The following is a 20,442-nucleotide window of genomic DNA, read 5'->3' as shown; positions in this document are numbered from 1 at the left end:
GGGCGACGGTAGTTGCTTTCCATCAGGTGACCCGTTTGCTCCTTTGCCCCCTTATTTCATAAAAGAAATATTGATAATAATATCTCAGTTTGATAGTCAACTCAACTTAGATAATGGGTTCCATTTATTTTTTTTTTGGCTTCTCGTTGTTTTTTTTTTGTTATAAAAGAACTGTTTTATTACTAAAAAGATTTTTGTTTGATATTAGAAGAGAAGACTGGTTGTTTCTTTCATTTGTTATTTGATAGATACGTAAAACGTATGTCAAAGTTTACTAATAAGAAGTTTATTAAACAAATAAAAAAATATATCCACAGCCGAACATATTATAACCTCCTCCTTTTTGGAAGTCGGTTAAAAATTATAACAATGTTTGATGCATATCGCAAAATTCGTGAAAATAAAAGTTTATCTTATTAATATTACTTATTAATAGCTGTTTATTGTTTTTTTCCAAATTTATTCAAATATTGTGATTTTTTCCAAAAAAAACCCACCAAACTGCTAATCTCGAGAGATTTCGAAATTGGCGAGATCTCGCAGTATTGTTATTCATAAACTCGCGGGATCTCGCTTGAGCCCCAATCTCGCGAGATTTGCATTCCCTAGCGGCAAAAGTAATAATAAATAAATAAAAACTCTTTATTCAAACAAAACCAGAAATAGTTTGAATTGGGGACCTAGCTCGTAGAAGCAGTCTCTTCCAGGCAACGAACATAACTCTCTAGTCTCTAGCTATTACTGTTCTTGAGTTACAGCCTGCCAGACAGGCAGACAGACGGACAGACATCGAAGTCTAAGTAATAGGTTTCCGTTTTTACCCTTTGGATACGGAACCCTAAAAATATTAATAAAACGTTGCACTTACATAGCTGGTTTTTTTCTTCATTTGTCATATCGTCTTTTTCTTTAAAAATGTTCGCTATTTCTTTCCAAGATTTAATTTTTAAGTTGCGGTCAGAGTACTCTTCCAATGCGTTGTTCCATAAACACGGCCGATTTTCAATTTCTCTGATAAATCGCTCAGTATCGAACGACATTTTTGAATCAACGCAGCGACTGGTTGGCGACCGAGTGAGTGACGAAGCACACGTGCAAACAACTGGCAACGTCGCGCGTCGCTAGGTAACCAGCGTCGGGGGGTCGCCGCATGCGGAGCGGTCGACTCTCGCTACGGCGGCGCGGTGGCCACTTGGCAACGTCGCGCGTCGATAGTCGGTCGCCAAGTGAGTTTTAAACCGTCTGAATATTATTATTACTTTGTACTGAACGAGAACTATTTGGCGACGTCACTGGCCACGTGGCCATGACAATATCTAGGCGAGGTATGGCAATTATAGAATAGACTATAATATATTATACATATAATAAATAAATATATATTTATTGTTTTATAGATTACATAATATTAATGTTTTGAACGGTGAGGTCCTAGTCGGTGTGGCGGCCAGTAGGCCCGACATTTTCCGATTTCCTTAGATTTTATGCTGCTCCACCCTTTGCCTTTAGATGTTGTGACATTGGCTTGATGGAGAGGGGTCACTCAAGCTGGGTGGAGTTTCTAGGGTGTTAAAGAGATATCGTTCTGTGTCGAATCTACCCGCCATGTGGCTTAGGACTTTATCGTTCCTGTCTTTTATAGCAATTTTTATGTTATAATCTTTTATGTGTTCGGTTGACACCTCCGTGGCTCTTTTTATGAAGCTTGCCACAGCGTCTCCATCAGTGTCAGTGTAATAGACACAGGTGTTAGTACGCCGGAATATGGCTACAACTGCATGAGGAACGCTGTCATGGATTGCCAGCTTTCGGGACTTGGTCTGTATGATGATCACCGAGGGACTCGTTAATGCCTGAGCTTCATGGATTGTGAGGACGCGAGAGTCCGTTCCCGATCCATAGCCTGTATTAGTGAGGGCTGCTTTCTCCTCTTGTGTGTGGACAAGATACAGGGTATTTAGATTGGTTTTAGGTATTCTCGCTCCTGTATACTTCATTAGCTTTAGGGACCGCACAATTTCCTTCGATGAATAGATGTTATTATAGACCATGCTTAAGGCGTATGCCACATCCATAGGGCTCCTGTGTGTGCAAGACAACTCCTGGGTGATGCTGGTTACCAGGTTTGGACGAGTGTAATTAAGTTTAAAGAGGTTTTCACGCTCTATAAACGGGAGTTGGTTAATATCTCCAATGAGGATGACCTCGTTGGCGCCTGTTAACTGATTCGCCATGACGATTGAGCCAAAATGGTTCATGAGGGCCTCGTCAACTATCAACCTTTTGTAGGTTTCTTTTGTCCCATTTACCAGCAAAGAGGCCATGGTACGAACTTTATCTTTAACTTTGTTGCCAGTTCGTAGCGATAGCCTTTGCTTTAGATCCTCGGCTGCTTCGATTGTCGTTGTTATTATAACGTCTGTTTCCTCATTGAAGTTATTAATGATCCAAGTTGTCTTCCCACATCCAGGAACCCCATTGACCCACGAGTAGTTGATAGGTTTCGCGAATATATCCCAGTCCATGCTGGATTCGGGGTCGGGGGGAAAATAGGTATTTGAAAATGTATTGCTGTCTCACCAATCTCAAGTCTCCCACCGCAGAGCGCGATAGAGACAACACGAGTCACGACAAAAGTTCTAATAAAAGAACAGAAAATCTTCGATTCGTTGTCCGCTGATTCCTTCTCCAAAACTTAACCGATTTAAGTAATTTTTTCATTAAGAATTAAAGCAAGGCTTGAGCTGTGTTCCTATGTTTTATTTTTTTTGTATATTCTAGCCAGTTTTGTTTTCTGGGTTTTTGAACACAGAGGAAAATCTGGCCATTTTTTTGGGTTTTTGGACGTTCTTATCTTTTTTAATAATTAAATTATGAAAAAAAAGAAAACATACGGACGTGCTAATAGTGACCATAGATATTCAGGAAAAAAAACATAACTCTACCGGCATTATCCAGGGAGGAAACAGGGGACAGCGTTTGTATGGAAAAACGGCGGTGTGGAATCCTCTTAATATTATGGTAGAAAATGTGACCAAATTAAACTTTCACTGACTGTGTATTTGTACACACCACAATTATTAGGTAGAAAAAAATCGGCCAAGTGCGAGTTGGACTCGCGCATGAATGGTTCCGTACCACAATAGAGCAAAAATAGGCTGACAATTGTGTTTTTTTTGTGAGCTGCCACAAAAAAAACACAACCTCCTTAATTATTTCACTTATTTAAATTTTATTATAAATTATTAGTTTATTACAAATAAAACTGAGTATTTCGAGAACTATGTTGTTATAGCGGGCAACAGATATACAAAATCTGTGAAAATTTCAGAAGTCTAGCTATAGCGGTATTTGAGTTACACCCTGGAGACACACAGACAGACAGATGGACAGACATCGAAGTTTTAGTAACAGGGTTCCGTTTTTACCCTTTGGGTACGGAACCCTAAAAAGTGGCACGCTCGTTTTCATATAAATGGAGGGACATGCGGTATTAATCTTGATCTATGTCTGCGGACAATATCTATCCCGTCCAAAGACATACTTAGATTAAGTCATTTTGAAATTGTATCGGCCTGTTTAATATTTAACGGAGCTCTAGAGCAGGAATTAAATTTAACACTAGACTTAAATTCTTTAAAAGCATTTTTGGTGGCTATAAAAACATTGTATGCGTGGGAATGCGTGTTTGTGTGCGTGTGTAAACGCAAATTACAGTGCAATGACGACCTCGTCGTCGTCGTCGTCGCGACGAAATGAAAGTACGCGGAGTAATTTGGACACCAATATTGTCTAAGAGCCTAAATTTTCGGTCTATATTTTCGGAATACTGACCCTTCAATAGGCTACTTGACCTACTTTTTTTCTTCATGCTAATCGCTTCTTAATCATTGATTTTCACAAAAAAACTAATATTTTAATATTTTACAGTGTACACTGTAGAAACCCATAAAAATGTTGATTGAAAAATATGCATTATAAATGGCGCCGAAAACACTGTCCACTATCATGGCATAGGCAGTATAACGTCATACGTTTTGTATTTTAAACTCTTTATTGAACATTTTTTATGTGCTAAATGTACGAGTCTAAAAGTGCCCAAAAATTTTAAAAGAATTAAATAAGAAATTAGAAATCATTTGTAATGTTGAAAACTTTTGGAGAAAAGTTTTGGCCATTTAATTTCCCGTCTACAATAAATGGAGATAATGGCGGCTCTCGACATAGGCGATATATAAAACTGATGTTTTATTTGAATTATTCAAGAAAGTATATTTTACAAATCTTTCTAGGCTTATTCTTATTATTTATGTACAAATAAACTTACATATTATAACGAGCGCTATAAATAAAAGATATTAAATTACGAGTCTGATGACGTCACATCCAAATCGGAAGTACCGCAAAAGCGTTTTCGTCAGTACAAATCCTATCTTCATAAAATCATATTTTCAAATCGACTTTATTTATCAATCGTAAGCTTCTATTTGATGATAAGGGTGAAATACGGTTTCCTAGGCCAAGTTCTACTAGAAATATGCATTTGTTCAATGAAATTGAATATAGGTCAAGTAGCCTATTCATTAACAGCTTTGTTGTACCTACTGTAATACATGCTAGAATAAACTATAATATTATGATACACAAAGACCCTAAGGCTTATTCAGACGAACAGCATTTGTCGACGGCATGCGTCGACAGCAGTCGCTGGATTTGTTGATTTTTTTGACGCTTGTCGACGGCAATCAACGGCTGCCGTCAACTGTCGTCAACAAGTGCCGTTCGTCTGTAAGAGCGTTAACGCAACTAGCAGCTCAATATGATTTCAGTTCGCTGGCGGCTCTCGGTCTGGTAGAGAACAACGCGTCTAACATCGTGGCGGCGATGCTGGTGTCGCCGCTCATGGGGCCCGTCATGTCCATCACATTCGGCACCATTATATCTGACAGGTGTGGTAGACCATACTTACATAGTAACGGCCTCACTCACAGACATATTGTAATGATTTTGAAATCCATTTTCTTCATTAAGTACCTATTATAGGTATTGATAAAGTTAAATAATAATATTTTAATGCCTCTGACTGCGGCCATTAGTTTAGTGTTATGAAAATGAAAATTGAAAAAGAAAATTCTTTTTATTTCCAAATAGGTAAAAAATTAACACTTTTAGAACGTTTAGTCTACATGAAACCTACCACGTTACGTTTGAGTTCCCCACCGCGCCGTTTATCAAATCAAACGTCATGACTAGGATGTTACCTGGATGTTACGGTGTCGATGTAAACGTCGAGCTTTTCGATTTGCGTAATGGTGGGAGACATTGCTAGATGTGCTAAAATTATTGCTTCTGTATATCTGTGGTGGTGACTACATGTAGCAAGTGTGCGTATAGGCAGTGGGGGAAAGCGGTGCTCTAATGCGAACCTTAGGGCCTGTTTCACCACTTCCTGATAAGCTATTCGGGCCGGCAAGTATGGGAAATCTTTCAAATATTCGGCACTTTATCAGGAAGTGGTGAAACAGGCCCTTAATGTAAGTTTTGAAACTTGTTAAATTTCGCGGGATATTGTTAGAAAATAGAAATACTAAAAAATATATTTCCTTATTTGTCTTTTTCCACAAAGATTAACTAATAATGATATTCCCAGGAGTCTAGTCCGCAGCGGTTTCGAGAGCCTCGTCCTGGGCATGTTCCTATCGCTGCTGTTTGGGTTCATATTCGGCCTCATACTCGGCACCACCGAGATGCCCTGGGGCTTCGGCGACTGGCCCACTGAGGAGATGAAGTCTAGGTAAGGCCTAAGAGCACATTGTTGACATAGTGCAATAGAACAACAGGGTCATGACTCATGTTCCGCTCTACATAGAGTTTTACGCGCTTTTGACGTGATTCAATATTTTGTTGCTTCATAATTTTAACCTATCAAGCCCCAAGCTGCAGCCGGCCAAAAATTGTGTCTGCGATACCCACGATGGACGGATTAAATCGCTTTTCCAGTTTATAATTTCTTCACTTTCTTGACGGACCATATATCTGGCTGATTTTGTTATCATTAAAAGTTTTAATTTTACAGAAGACAATTACAAATTCAAATTAGGTAATTTATGTGAGATTTTCATATTTTGTTTTTCTCATTGTTAAAAATTTGTGATACTAATGAAGAAATTCGATACATTTTAAAATGTTATTACAAAAAAGGTAAAAATGCAATACAAGCCGCGAAAAAAATCCGGAAATTTTGATATCAAATATGCACGTCGCTCTGGTCGCCCTATTACGGACAAAACTGACATTTTTGAAAAAGTGGAGCCACGGACGTAAAAAAATTAAGTGGAGCAAGATACATAGAAGGATAATATGCCGATTATTAGTTACGATGTAGCTGAAGAACTGGGAATTGACCACAAAACGGTTTTGGCGCATTTGAAAAAAGCTGGGTACACAAAAAAGCTTGATATTTGGGTGCCTCATGAGCTCACTGAGAAACCTAATGAACCGTGTACTCATTTGTGATTCTTTATTTCGACGTAATAAAACTGAACCATTTTTGAAGAAGCTGATAACTGGTGATGAAAAGAGGATCACGTACGACAAGAACGTGCGAAAAAGATCGTGGTCAAAGGCCGGTAAGGCTTCACAGACTGTGGTGAAAACCCGGGTTACACAACAAGGTGATGCTGTGTGTGTGGTGGGATTGGAAGGGCATATATAAAATAGTACCTAACTTTCGTTAAAGTATAGGGCTTAATATGTTTGTGTTTCCTTCAGGATACCTTTAGAAATCTCAATTTTCATAGCCAGATGATCGACTTGTGACGGTTGCTACCCCCTGCCAGACACCCCTAAACCTTGATAAATTATGAGTTAATTAAGGAGGTCATAATATAAGTGAGTAAATTACATAATACATATTCAGGGGCAACGTCCGTTCCCTCTGGATGGGAGTGCTGTGGGCCCTGACCTCAGGAACGGGAGTGGCTCTCGCCCTGCTGCAGGGCAGCGCGGGACCACTCATAGGCATCGCCATATCCGCCTCACTACTGCCACCGGTGGTTAATTGTGTAAGTACATGGTAGATGTGCAAAAGTTTGATAAAAAGGAACTAGGCAAGTAGGCAGTATAGGCTTATAGCTCTAAAAAACCTACAAGTGAATTGCTGAAAGATGTCTTTATGGTCTATACTTTCAGTAATATTAGGTAAGTAAATAAAATATTATACTTAGGGCCTGTTTCACCACTTTCTGATAAAATGCCTAATAGGCTATTCACAACTTTTTTAAAAGATTCTCCATACTTGATCTGTCAAGTTAATTGGTGGATAGCCTTATCAGGAAGTGGTGAAACAGGCCCTTAACATACTAATATTACTAAGTATGCGAGCTGTTTGATATTTTTTTTAGAATAGAGAAATAGATTTTATTCACATGTATGTTGTAACTAATGCTATCTGAAAACTTACGCGTAGTTCACAAGTAAATAACGCAGGGAACGCATCTTACCCTTGGTGTTGGGATTGTCTAAGTATACTGTATACGCATAGCATTACCTCAGCCTAACTTTCACTCGTTTTATGGATCATATTTTCATTTAAAAAACCTTTTATTTATCCAGGGCCTATTCTGGGCGCTAGCGTGTATCTGGCTGCTGTACCCGGGTGTGAAGATCCCGCACATAAAGGGCGAGCCCTACTCCGGCAACTCGTCCTACGAGCCCTTATACCACGACTACCTGCCCATAGAGTTCGCCGTCAACGGTAAGAGTAGCGCTTCCTGCAAGCTTCCTAACGTGGGAGAGCTATGCTTCGGCATGAATGGGTTGGCTCGACTGGAGAAATACCACGGGCTCACAGAAAACCGGCGTGAAACAGCGCTTGCGCTGTGTTTCGCCGAGTGAGTGAGTTTACTGGAGGCTCAATCCCCTACCGGCTACCCCATTCCCTTCCCTACCCTCCCCTACCCTATTACCTCTTAAAAGGCTGGCAACGCAATTTACGCACCTGCAGCATTTCTGATGTTGCGAGTGTCCATGGACGACGGAAGTTGCTTTACATCAGGTGACCCGTTTGCACGTTTGCCCACTTATTTTATTAAAAAAGCGAGCTAGTTTAAACTTGATAAAAATAAGCGCTGGATCAACTGTATCACATATTATCACGATTCAGGACCCTGTCACCGGACGGGGCGAGCCGAGCACTTGCCCAGAGCGGCGAAAATAAGGGGCGGCATAGGCTACGAGTAACATAGGGCGGGTTAGCCTATGCTGTCCCTTATTTTAGCTCGGGTATTTATCCATACTTCTATACTTTACTTTTTTATCTATACTAATATTATAATCTATACTTATTAATATTATAATATAAGATATTATAATTGGGAAGAGTTTGTTTGTTTGTTTGTTTGAACGCGCTAATCTCAGGAACTACTGGTCCGATTTGAAAAATTCTTTCAGTGTTAGATAGCCCATTTATCGAGGAAAGCTATAGGCTATATTTCATCACGCTTAAACTAAAAGGAGCGAAGAAATAGAGGAAAATGTGGAAAAAACGGGGGAAATTATTTGAAAGGGCTTATCTCACGAACTACTGGAGCAATTTTTCTGTTATTTGGCACAGCTGATAAGAAGTAGACCACGGAAAGGATCACAGACTATTTTTTGTGGACTAATTTGTCTGTGAAATATCTAATTTACGTGGGCAAAGCGGCGCGGAACGTCTAGTTGTCCTATAGTTGACCTATGAGATAATATAATATTATATGTTACACACGTATAATATTATATATAATACTAGATGTCCCGCGCGGCTTCGCCCGCGTAAATTAGAAATTTTACAGAATCCGTAGGTACATTTTCCCATAAAAAATATTTCCCCCGTTTTTCCCACATTTTCCTGAGTTTCTTCTGTCGTATTAGTCTTAGAGTAATAATATAATATAACCTTCTCGATAAATGATGAGTCTTACTCGATAAATGATCTATCTAACACTGAGATAAGTTTTTAAATCGGACCTGTAGTTTCTGAGATTGACGCGTTCAAGCAAACATACTCTTCAGGTTTATAATATTAGGTAGATATAGATTTTTTTTAATTATCGCTTGACAAACTCGAGTCTCGATCTAAAAGACTATGAAATGGTATAATATGGTAGTGATGATGATGATGATGATGATGAAGAATGTAATTTGCATAGTAGCATATGCTTTCTGTTCTTAAAACAACGCCGAAACTCCCAAACTTGTATCTATAAAGAATCAGGAATTCTCTCAGCACCTTCCGAACCACGGTATACCAGGTATATCTCGGTGCAAAATCTTACTTGTTGGTAGCATATGCTTAGAATACTTCTCACGAAACCGAAGTCACCATATGTTTCCCTATAAGTTTTGAGGAGTTCCCTCGATTACTTATGGGTCCTTCATCAGATCACCACTTTTCTGAATATAATACCAAATTGGGATGATACCCTATATACCAAAAGAAAAATTTTGAAAATCGGTTAACAAACGGCGGAGTAATCGTTGAATATAAGAAAACGAACATAACACCTCCCCCATTTTGAAAGTCGGTTAAAATTGTAGCCTATGTGTTATTTATTTAATATTTTAATCAGCACATGAATTGAATAACAAAATTTTTTTCAAATTAATCGTAGCACCATCTGTCAGGACAAACTAAAATTGAAATAGAATAATATTGAATGCGATGATAGCGCCGTCCGCCGGATCTAATGTAAAACATTCCAAAATCAACAACTCCCTATAAATAAGAAATTAATTGGAAAAACATTTCCCAGTAGACCAAACTGTAAATCTAAACCATTCTCGAATCTCCACGAACACACACAAAAAATTTCATCAAAATTGGACACATTGCACACAAGAAATATATATATTAAGATTATACGTGTGTGTTAATATTTTGTCTTAATACCCTTTCTGCAATACTTAATTGAGAAATACAGTCTAGCTCACTGCTCAGACAGTCTTAAATCCTTTGAAAAATGGTTAGAACTAAAACGCGAGATGAGACTTGTAGCAATGGCTCAGAGTCAAAGCTATTGCAGCTCTCGAAATTGCTAAAGAACAATAAAAGTATTTAGATTATTGCAGATTACAGCGCGCAGCGAGTAGAGTAACGAGCCACTCTAATACTCGGTAGGTGTAATTAGGACCTTGTACAAGGTGTAACAATTAGGTGAATAATGATAATACTTTAGAGTTCACTGTAAAAGTAGCAGCGCTGAAAGAGTTACTTTTTTAACTTTTGGAACATGGGAAAATTCATGACACTGGGGAAAGCCCCCCATACAAATTTTCTATACTTACATAATAATATAAGCTACACATACATACCCTAAACTTTAAAGTATTATCACTTAGTTTTTTTACACCTTGTGGAGAAGTTTCTCCTTAAGCTCTTGTTTTGTCTTTTAGGCATCGTCAGCTGTTGTCTCACCATTGTCAATGTGATCTGCATATTCATCACCGCCATCATATTTCTCAAGATCAAGGAGGTGGCAGCACCTTACACTTCCACACCAGATCTAAGACGGTTCTGGGAGCAGGATATTAGAGTCGCGAGAGAGGCCAACCGAGCTCAACAGCGAGGGGAAGATGATGAGAGAACTGAGTAAGTTATACCCATGTAAACCCACAGAAACCCTAAGTTTTCCAACGTTTTAGCGTAGTCCACCAAGTAGGTTTCTCGGTGTATTTGCAAAGCGATCGGCCGCTGCTTATACAGGGTGTAACAAAAACAAGTGATAATAATTTAGGGTGTGTATGTGTTCCCTGTAGAGAGTTCTCTGTGAAAGTAGCAGCGCTGAAATACCAAAAAAATTTTTCACTTTTGTATGGGGAAACTCGAGACGCTCGGGCCCTTGCCCATACAAAAGTGAAAAAAAATTTTGGTCTTTCAGCGCTGCTACTTTCACAGTGAAATCTCTACAAGGAACACGTACACACCCTAAAGTATTATCACTTGTTTTTGTTACACCCTGTATAGTTCCACAACAGATGTACGGCGATTTTGGGAACAAGAAATCAGGGACAGGAGAGAGGCGATTGGCGAACCGCGCACACCATTGAGGGAGGATGATGAGAGAACTGAGTACCTAAGTGGGGGTTTTCTTAAGGCCGTGCTTCCCTAATATCCGGTTAGGCTGCAAAGCTGCTTCTTAAATCTTATACTTTTTCAGTTACGTAAATATATTTCAGTAAGGTGTGGTTGCGTTGTCGGGCTTTAGCAAGTTAGATGTGTGTTAGGTACACTGTGCAGTGTGCACGTACCTACTACCTACCTATCTGAAATATGTACCAGATTAGGACATTATAATTTATATAATTTAATTAATGTCTTTCTAAATTCTATGAATTGGCTTATAAGTACTTACAACTTACCAGCCTATTGTCTAAAAACTACTTGCTTAACTAGCTCATTCCAATAAGTCTCCCTCAATATTATCACATCGCTCGAGTAATCATAATAACTTTTCCAGACTGGTGCTAGAAGATCTAAGCCAAGAAACAGAGGAAGGCGTCAAACAGAAGTTGGAAGCGGCGGTACAGGAGGCTCTAGATGATGAGACATACAGGAAGGTTAAGAGGATGAGCTACCAGAGCCATAACGCTGATGAGGTTAGCATCTTTAGTATTCTATTCTAGAACATTTTAAGGGGGCGACTAACCCTAAAATGTCGATTTTATAATTCATTTTTTTACTTGAAAATAAGCCCCGAATTGTTTCATTTTCTAAAATTAGATACTACATTATATTTCCGAGAATCCGATCTGAGCAAAAACACGATATCTTAAAATTTTCTCGATAGAAAAAAATCACAAAGATGCATCTAATTTTCACGAATTTTTCATTTATTGTCGTAACCGTGCATTGAACTAAGTTAATATTTTAACACATTGTATAAAATTCTGTCATTGAGAGATCGACCTAGCGGATTTTTAAAATGTTGCATATTTATCGAGTTATTAGAAAAAACTAATTTGGCGATGAATCCGCGTCGTTCTTTTTCACCTGGCATATGAAAGACGGGCGTGAGTGTGAAGAGAGAAGGACGATGTGAGCATTGATTTTTTGGGTTAGTCGCCCTCTTAAGGAAAATTCATAACAGATGTGACATGGCAAGCCAATTTTTAAGATGGTACCATGGACGTACAAAAATGGTACATGCAAAATTTAACTTTATCTTAGCGGGCCCCTAGACTAGGGAATGCAATCTTGATCTTGCAAGATCAAGATTCCACCAAGATCTTAAGTGATTTTCCAAGAATCAATCTTGAAAGCCATCAATCCTGAATTTTGAAATCCTGTTCGCGATCTTGACAAAATAGTCCAAGATTGTAACAAGATATCTAGATTTTCAGATTGTTCATACCTGCGCTGCAAAGCGCGAACCACAGATATAGTAGACAGATAAGCGCAGATGACAGACTATCTGTGACGCACTTTTTAGTCCGTAGAAATAGAGCCAAATTATATATGCAGTAGCGCACACGTCTGCGCTGCGCGTCATGTGCGTTACTGCATATAATTTGGCAATTGCATAGGTCTAAAAAGTGCGTCACGGATAGTCTGTCGTCTGCGCTTATCTGTCTATTTTCCGATTTTTATGTTTCAAAAAACTTGAATTTGTAAAAACTGAGTTTGTTATGTTTAATTTATATAACAATACCCAATTTTCTCAAAAACAAATTCTTTGAAACATTACATATTGAAATACTGGTAATACTATCAATTTGCAGCAAAAAAAACGCATTTTCTTTCAATTATTCTGCTCAATCTTGAAAATCCCGAAAATCTTGATTCGCGACCAAGATCTCGACCCGAATCTCAACAAGATCTCGAACTGACCAATCTTGATTCAGAAAAAAGACGCCAAGATCTTGAGTACCTAGTCAATCTTGGTCCAAGATTGCATTCCCTACCCTAGACGATTCATTTTTTGTGCAATAGCAATTTTAATTAATCGTCTAGGAGCCCCTTAGTTGTCTATGAACGTGGCGAGCCATTTTAAAGATGTTACTAAAAATTGAACTTTATTTACTACAGTCAAAGATACAGAATCGACGATCTGATTCGCAGTTCTATTCGAATTTTGGAGACTTGCAAATTGTAATTAAATGTTCTTGACTAGTAAATAAAACTGCGTCTCATATCAAATTCTACGAAATATTACCAGACGGTATAGGTACGAGTATATACAGACTAATCCGACTTTTGCAGTGTGTACGTGTGTACGTTATTGAGTAGTAAATAAAGTTCAATTTCAATCACGCTCTTAAAATGAGTGGAGTTGGAATATCGTGTCTCATGATGAGACACGATACTTCTTTTAAGTACACTCATTTTAAGATTGACTCTCATGAGACTCTCATGAGAGTCAATCGACAAAAGATAGAATAATCCGCAGTAGGAGATACGCACTACGCAGTACGCAGTAACACATATTTTATGGCCAGTCACTTTCATTTGGTCGCGAGCCAAATTGTACATTACAATGAAATTACATTCGATTATGCGATGCTATTACTGCTCAGATTATTGTAGATTATGATCACTAAACAAATAAATACCTATTATTTCCACATAAATGTCTATGATATAGATACCTAATGGTGCACAAGTATACAATATGTACAACTTCTGTTCATGTAGCTGAAAACAGAAGTTCTGTTCCTACTCTGTTCATATAAATAGAAAAAATACTATTAGATACTATCAATCAGATGATGCATGATGACAAGCGTATACCTATTCGCAAATTATCGCGCTGGCCCTGGTAAAATATTCAGTAAATCACTTTAATATAAATTTCAGGTTATACGCACAATAGGTCTCCAATCCAACTTCCATCCATCTGCAAGATCGAGCTTACAATCAGGGATGGCAACACCTTACAACACACAAGCCAAAAACTCCATGGTACAAGATATAGCAACACTGGACAAATTGCTGAACTCACTACTAGATCTGCAGAAACGAAGGACGAGATCTTTTAGATCCAATTTCGGTTCCCCTAGGGCCAGTAGAATGCCGACTGTCCAGGAGTTTGGAAGGAACCGCCGCTCGGAGTCATGGCCGGAGCGAATATTCGAGGATTCTATTGTACGGAATGTCATAAGCAGCCTCAGTAAGAGAAACTCTCAAGCCGAGGAACCATTCTTGACACCAAATCAGTCTTAGGTTATTTGTAACTATGAAGCAAAGTGGGGTTTAGGCATAGTAAAGAAGAGGAAGTACAAAGGCGCCGCGCGCGGCTTACATGTGTGCGCCATAGTATCAATGCGTCGCCACATACGGCGCACAACAAAATCTCGGCGAGTTTTACTAGGCTGGTTGGTACCGCCGAGATTTTGTTGTGTGTCGTGTGGCGACGCATTGATACTATGGCGCACACATACAAGCCGCGCGCGATGCCTTTGTATGAAGATAACTTACTTCCCCTCCTTTTACTATGGTTTAGGCGTCATAGAATAGGGGCGAATCTCCTAAAAGACCACAGGAGTGTTTATCCTACTTAATATTATAAAGGCGAAAGTTTGGAATGTATATGTCACCGTAAGATTGTAAATTGCGTTAGATTATAATCAAATATAGGTTTTAAAAAAGAAAACAGATAATTAAATAAATAACAAACACTTTATATACAGCAATATGTACATAATTGTTAACAAAAATATATACATTTGTATAATATAATCACAGCAGAGCTTATTTTAAGCTAGCTTAGACTATGAGGTATACAGAATTTCAATTTTAATATTATGATTATGTCAACAATATTATGCACCAGTGGATATGAGAGCAATTTAAAATTCAAATTCTTGCAATAAAAAGTGCAATCTTTAAAAAGTAAGTTGATGCTTAGTTTGTACTATGGTAAGATTTAAAATAAATAGAATAAAGTTATAAATAAACATAATAAAATACATGTTTGTTTTTTGTACTACTCACAACACTAAGTTCCAAATAGCAAATAAACCTTGAACTCAAGACTAAATCCTTGTAATAAATAATTTAGGTGCTGTTACTGACTAACACAGTACATTTCTAATTAAAAGTCTTCTGCTTGAGTCAAAGTTATTTTTGCACCATTACAACGGACAAAAGTTTTGTCAACTATTTACCTAACTATACCTCATAAGCTTCAAGAGCTCGCAGAATTCTCTGATTTCCTATGTTTTACTTGTGATGTATAAACATCATATCCTAAGGATATAGTGTTGTCATACAACACTCTAAACCTAGTGGGAAGGAAGTAAAAGTTAATGACTTGTGCAGGCGGCCAAACCATCCACTCCGCTTTGTACAATGTAACAAACTTATCTTTAACTTCACTAACAAAATTCTCAGTAGGATTATCTTCTAAAATAGCTAAGCTACCGAAAAACGTAATAATCATAACTGGTGAAAATATTAATTGATCTAATAATAATTTCTTGGTAACCATGTCAAGCGTTTTGCCAACAATAAATTTGTCAAGTATTTTATACCAATGGTGACACAAAACTCCTAGTGCAGCACCAGAAAAGGCCATGTGCATAGTCCGTTTCGGATTTATCCTATCTTGTTCTTTAGTATACACTTCGTAAGTTTGCTCCAAAAGATCCCCAACTGATGACAAAGTTACGGATATAGTAACATTTGTAAGAAGTAAATATTTGTCACTGAAGGCAACTTTTACTGCTTTACGCACATTTGATGTAGCTCCTGACGTTTTAACATTCATTATAAGTTTACGCCAAGACATTCCCAAAGCTTGCATGGTGGAGAAACCTGCAAATAAATTGAAAATAAAATCAAAATGTGTACAAGTTTAATATACATTTTAAAATTTCAACATCGTAGTGCATTATATGCTTACAACTATGTAACCAATTGTTGGCATAAATAAAAGAGATTGGTAATACTTATTTACAAGTGTTGTAGATTTATGCGGAATAGCAAAAATTCAGACATTCAAGCTGTCACTGAGAATAAAAACACTTACCAGGGTAAGACTTTGGGGGATAATTATTGTTACATAATTGTTATCATGGAATCATGTTGGAATACATGATTATTTATTTCTAAAATAAAATTGTTAACCTAGTCTAACCCATAAACCTTACGGCAGTATATATTATGTCTATGGTCTAACCTAAAAATATATTCTCTGTTTTTAGACGTCAACTGTCAAAGTTAGAAATTATTTTTTTTTCTTTTTTTCTTATTATGGCACTTTGGCTATATAACCATGGCCAGTGTCAAGTATTATTAATGGCGGGAAAACAATATTCTTAAATGTACAATTTTCGACATCGTTTCTCTATCTTTGTTGTCAGGTCAAAAGTCTAGTCAAAGTCTGAGTAAAAGTCAATACAGTCAAGTCGGTCGATTCAATAAAGTGGTAGAAGATGGTTAGAAGCTTTACTGAGACTTTCGACAGAGTTTTGGAGGGGACACAAAAACACGTTTCTGGGAGATGCCACATTTGCCTATAGTCTGTCAAGAAAGTTAAGAAATTAAAAAGTGGCAACATTATATTGTCATCCCTTTCAAATTAATTTAAGAAAAAAGTCATGACACTACGATGTTGCCACGTTTTAATTTGTGTCAATCGTGATTCGTGTGATATTATCACGGAGCTAATACCAGGCCTGTCCCACTCGCGCCTTTAGGTATCGAACTGTAAGTACCCCTTTAAAGGGGCAGATCACAAGGGACTCACAAGCGAGCGGTGACGCGCGTGCAAGATTTTTTCGTCGCATATATCTACGTACTGATTTAACCGCTGTGACAGAATCGTTATTAATAGCCGTGGTGGAGTTGGCATACTCATTAGGAATAATTTCAAATACATTACTGTCAATCTGCCTTTTTATGAAGATTTACAATCTGCAGTTTTAGTTCTTAAAACTGATATTGATAATTTGTCTATCTTATGTAGTTACAGTCCACCAAGACCAGGACGGTTTAAGTCTAGACAACTTAAACAAATTATTAATAATTTACCAAAACCGATAATACTATCCCGAGATTTAAATGCTCATCATGTTGTTTTTGGATGTCTCCAAACCAAGCCTCGAGGTACAGACGTTTTCGATTTATTAGATGAGTGTGACCTATGTATCCTTAACTCGGGAGCTCCAACAACAGTAGGTAGTTTACGTAATAGCCAATCTTCAATTGACATTACTTGTGTTAGCCCACAAATCGCTCCTCTATGCCATTGGAGTGTTAGTGATGATCCAATGGGCAGCTATCATTATCCCACTTTTACAGTTATTGAACTCCGTCCACAAGATTTTGAAGTGGGTCAACCAACAGAAAGATTTCTGTATGACAAGGCAGATTGGAAACTCTTTGCGTCTGAAACAGAAAAGGCATTCAGGTCATTCACTATTGATCACAATGAACCTTTAACTACTTATAATACATTTTGTGTAATATTAAATACAGTAAAAGAATTATGTATTCCAAAACTAAATATAACTTCCCCCAACTATTAGAAAAAAACCAGTTCCTTGGTGGGATAATGAATGCTTAGAAGCAGTTAAAAAAAGCAAAGCTGCACTAAATAATTATAGAACACATCCGTCTGTAGAAATTTTCATAGAATATAAAAAATTAGATGCAATTAAAAAAAAAAGTTATTAAGGGAAAAGAAAAAGAATGGTTGGAGAAGCCTTAGTGAATCATTCAATAGACAAACACCTACTACCGTCATCTGGAATTATATCCGCAGATTTAAAAGAGCTTCTACTGTTAGTACACCAAAAAACAATGAATAGATTCCATCCTTTCTTGATAAGTATGCACCCGATGATCCACCTGAAAAATATATAGACACTAATTTATTAAATTCATATTTTTCCCAGGAATGCAATTCTAGTAGCATATTTTTGAGTAATACTTTTACATGGCAAGAATTTCAATTTGCTTTGAAATCTAGAAAAGTCACTACTCCAGGCTTAGATGATATCCCTTACAAAATATTAGGTTACATGCATAAAGATGTCCAAAAAATTTTATTAGATATTTATAATTTATTATGGACAAACAATCTAATACCAAACTCATGGAAAACACAATGTATTATACCAATCCTCAAACCAGAAAAGCCGGAAAATGAATGTAACTCATATAGACCTATATCTTTGTCATCTGGTGTTGGTAAAATATTCGAATACATGCGTAAGGTGAGACTAGACTGGTATGTTGAATCAAATAATATCTTACCGAAGGAGCAGTATGGCTTTCGTAAAGGTAAAAGTTGTGTAGAAAGCTATGTTGCATTATTAAGGGATATTAAAGATTCATTTCATTCATTTTCTTCCACTGTTTGTGCCTTTCTTGATGTCCAGGGGGCGTTCGATAATGTTGATCCAACTATCCTTGTTGAAGTCTTGATAGATATAGGTGTCCCCGGAAAAGTCTGTGAATAGATTTTTAAATTTTTATTTAAAAGAACAATGTATGTCAAATTTAATAACATTTTACATGAACCTAGACATATATATAAAGGCACAATGCAAGGTGCCACTATTTCGCCACTGTTGTACAGCATATACACAAGTCAGCTGTGTAAATATCTAATAAGTTGTAATGTTAAATTTCTACAGTATGCGGATGATATTGTTGTATATAGTAGTCATTAGGATGTAAATATTGCTGTAAATATTATATTGAATAAGGCATTAGAACAAGTATATAATATAATACTATACTAGAAAACTAAAGTTATGGATAAGTTTGGAAAAAAGTACAGCCATGATTTTCTCTAAATCAATTCCAAGAAGTTTATTTAACGTTAAACTTCACAACAACAGTCTCAAATGGGTTTCGGAAAAAAGTTTTTGGGGATATATCTTGATAATAAGTTAAAATTTGAAAATCATATACAACAAATAATTAAAAAAGCTTGTGGAGGTCTTAACATAATTAGATCTTTAGCAGGAGTACACTGGGGATCTGACCCTAAAACTTTATCCATGTTATACAGGGTGTAATAAGACCACTTCCGATAACTTTGGGGTATGATTATACTACATTTTCTGATTACGAATATGTATTTTTTTAATTTTTTTTTTTAATTTTTTTAATTTTTTATTATTTATTTTTTTATAATTAAAACCCTTTTATCATGATAATAAACCACATAGAAAAATATTTTAAAATATTTTTTTAAATTTTATTATTTTTACCCCAATAAGCATTTACAAGCGCGCGGTCAACGTTCTCGTGTTCCGAGTACAAACCCGAGAACGTTGACCGCGTTAATCAGCTGTTAGCTCCGCCCTACCAAAGAGAATATAATCACTACGTTTTACGCCCTACGCACGCTAAGTCGAAAGGTCGTATGCGACGAATGACGATACACTACGAGTTACGACTTACGACAGAACACACAGAAACCCTAATGTATGTCTTTTCAATTTCAAACCCATGAAGGTCACCATGACGTGGAACTTAGAACTCTGACCTCTGACCTCTCATCTAAGCTACTTGCAGTGTTAAGAGTTTAATGGTAGCTCATGTAGAAAACTGTAAGTAACTGTCTGTGCATGTGTAACAACTAACAACTTACGACAGTATGGCAAACTTCTAAGATTATTAGACTAGTTAAAAAGTTAATCGTAAGTAACGAAACCTATGCGGATGAACTGTTTATCCGCAATCGTCACTTATCAATCGAAATAACAGATGATACACGAAAAAACCTCATACATAAAACTGGCAATTAACTTACGTGAAAAATGTTGAGTTCAAGTGTTCTTACTTCTTTATGCATTTTGAAAATAGTCCTTAATACCAAGCAATAAGACCAGTCACCGCCAAGAACGTCAAAAAAACTTCTCGTTAACGAAATGTATCACACCACAAAGTATTTTATTACAACTGAAATAATAATCAATTATTAACACTTTACACAATACTACCACGTTTTGATACTTGAAGTAATTGTTAAAAAATCAAACTTATCTCCTAACAACTCTAACAACCTATTACCTCAATGCTCAAATGGCTACTAAATTAAAAAATCTATTTTAATTTTTGAAATAATGTTCGTCGTGTATCGACTTTCGGAAGTAGTCAAAAGACACCGAACGGCGGCTTGCTTTGATCGCGGCGCCGACAAAGCGCGCCGCTCTGCAGGTGCCCGACGCACGTGTCGCTAATCCATTTCAAGGACAATCTAAGTGTTGTACCCTATAAATTCAATACTATTTAGTCGATATTTAAATTACCATTAAATAATAAAAATTATAACTATTATTTAGTAGATCTCATCTCATTTTTTAAATTCGATACCTACATTACCGTGATAAAGTGATTGTTATACCGTGGTACGCGTTATGCGCGTCTAAAATACTTTAATACCTAATTAATTAAATAACTTTTAATTATTGTCGCTTTTCTTAATATTGAGTAGGTATTTGTTT

The 20,442-nt window shown here is 37.0% G+C and overlaps 2 protein-coding genes across 4 annotated transcripts in view; one reads left to right on the top strand and one right to left on the bottom strand.

Annotated features, from left to right (window-relative positions):
* The window catches only part of LOC121738506, a 62,057-nt gene extending 47,535 nt beyond the window's left edge, over positions 1–14,522 (top strand). For all 3 annotated transcript variants that reach the window (XM_042130604.1, XM_042130605.1, XM_042130602.1), the window contains exons 6-13: positions 4,830–4,949; positions 5,651–5,794; positions 6,920–7,064; positions 7,615–7,756; positions 10,435–10,630; positions 11,499–11,637; positions 13,835–14,234; positions 14,481–14,522. In XM_042130604.1, coding sequence (XP_041986538.1) covers positions 4,830–4,949; positions 5,651–5,794; positions 6,920–7,064; positions 7,615–7,756; positions 10,435–10,630; positions 11,499–11,637; positions 13,835–14,200 — 1,252 coding nt within the window. In that variant the 3' untranslated portion in view covers positions 14,201–14,234; positions 14,481–14,522. The remainder of the gene's footprint in view (positions 1–4,829; positions 4,950–5,650; positions 5,795–6,919; positions 7,065–7,614; positions 7,757–10,434; positions 10,631–11,498; positions 11,638–13,834; positions 14,235–14,480) is intronic.
* A 115-nt stretch (positions 14,523–14,637) lies between these two features.
* LOC121738643 (mpv17-like protein 2) lies at positions 14,638–16,136 on the bottom strand. The gene is made up of 2 exons (XM_042130843.1): positions 16,008–16,136; positions 14,638–15,793 (listed from the first exon to the last, which is right to left on the bottom strand). Exon 2 carries the CDS (start codon positions 15,780–15,782, stop codon positions 15,165–15,167), a length of 618 nt encoding a protein of 205 aa, XP_041986777.1. The 5' UTR covers positions 15,783–15,793; positions 16,008–16,136; the 3' UTR covers positions 14,638–15,164.
* Between the last annotated feature and the right edge of the window lie 4,306 nt (positions 16,137–20,442).

Source organism: Aricia agestis, chromosome Z (genome assembly GCF_905147365.1).
Source record: "Aricia agestis chromosome Z, ilAriAges1.1, whole genome shotgun sequence".
NCBI lineage: Eukaryota > Metazoa > Arthropoda > Insecta > Lepidoptera > Lycaenidae > Aricia > Aricia agestis.
This window is presented reverse-complemented; position numbering and strand designations above follow the sequence as displayed.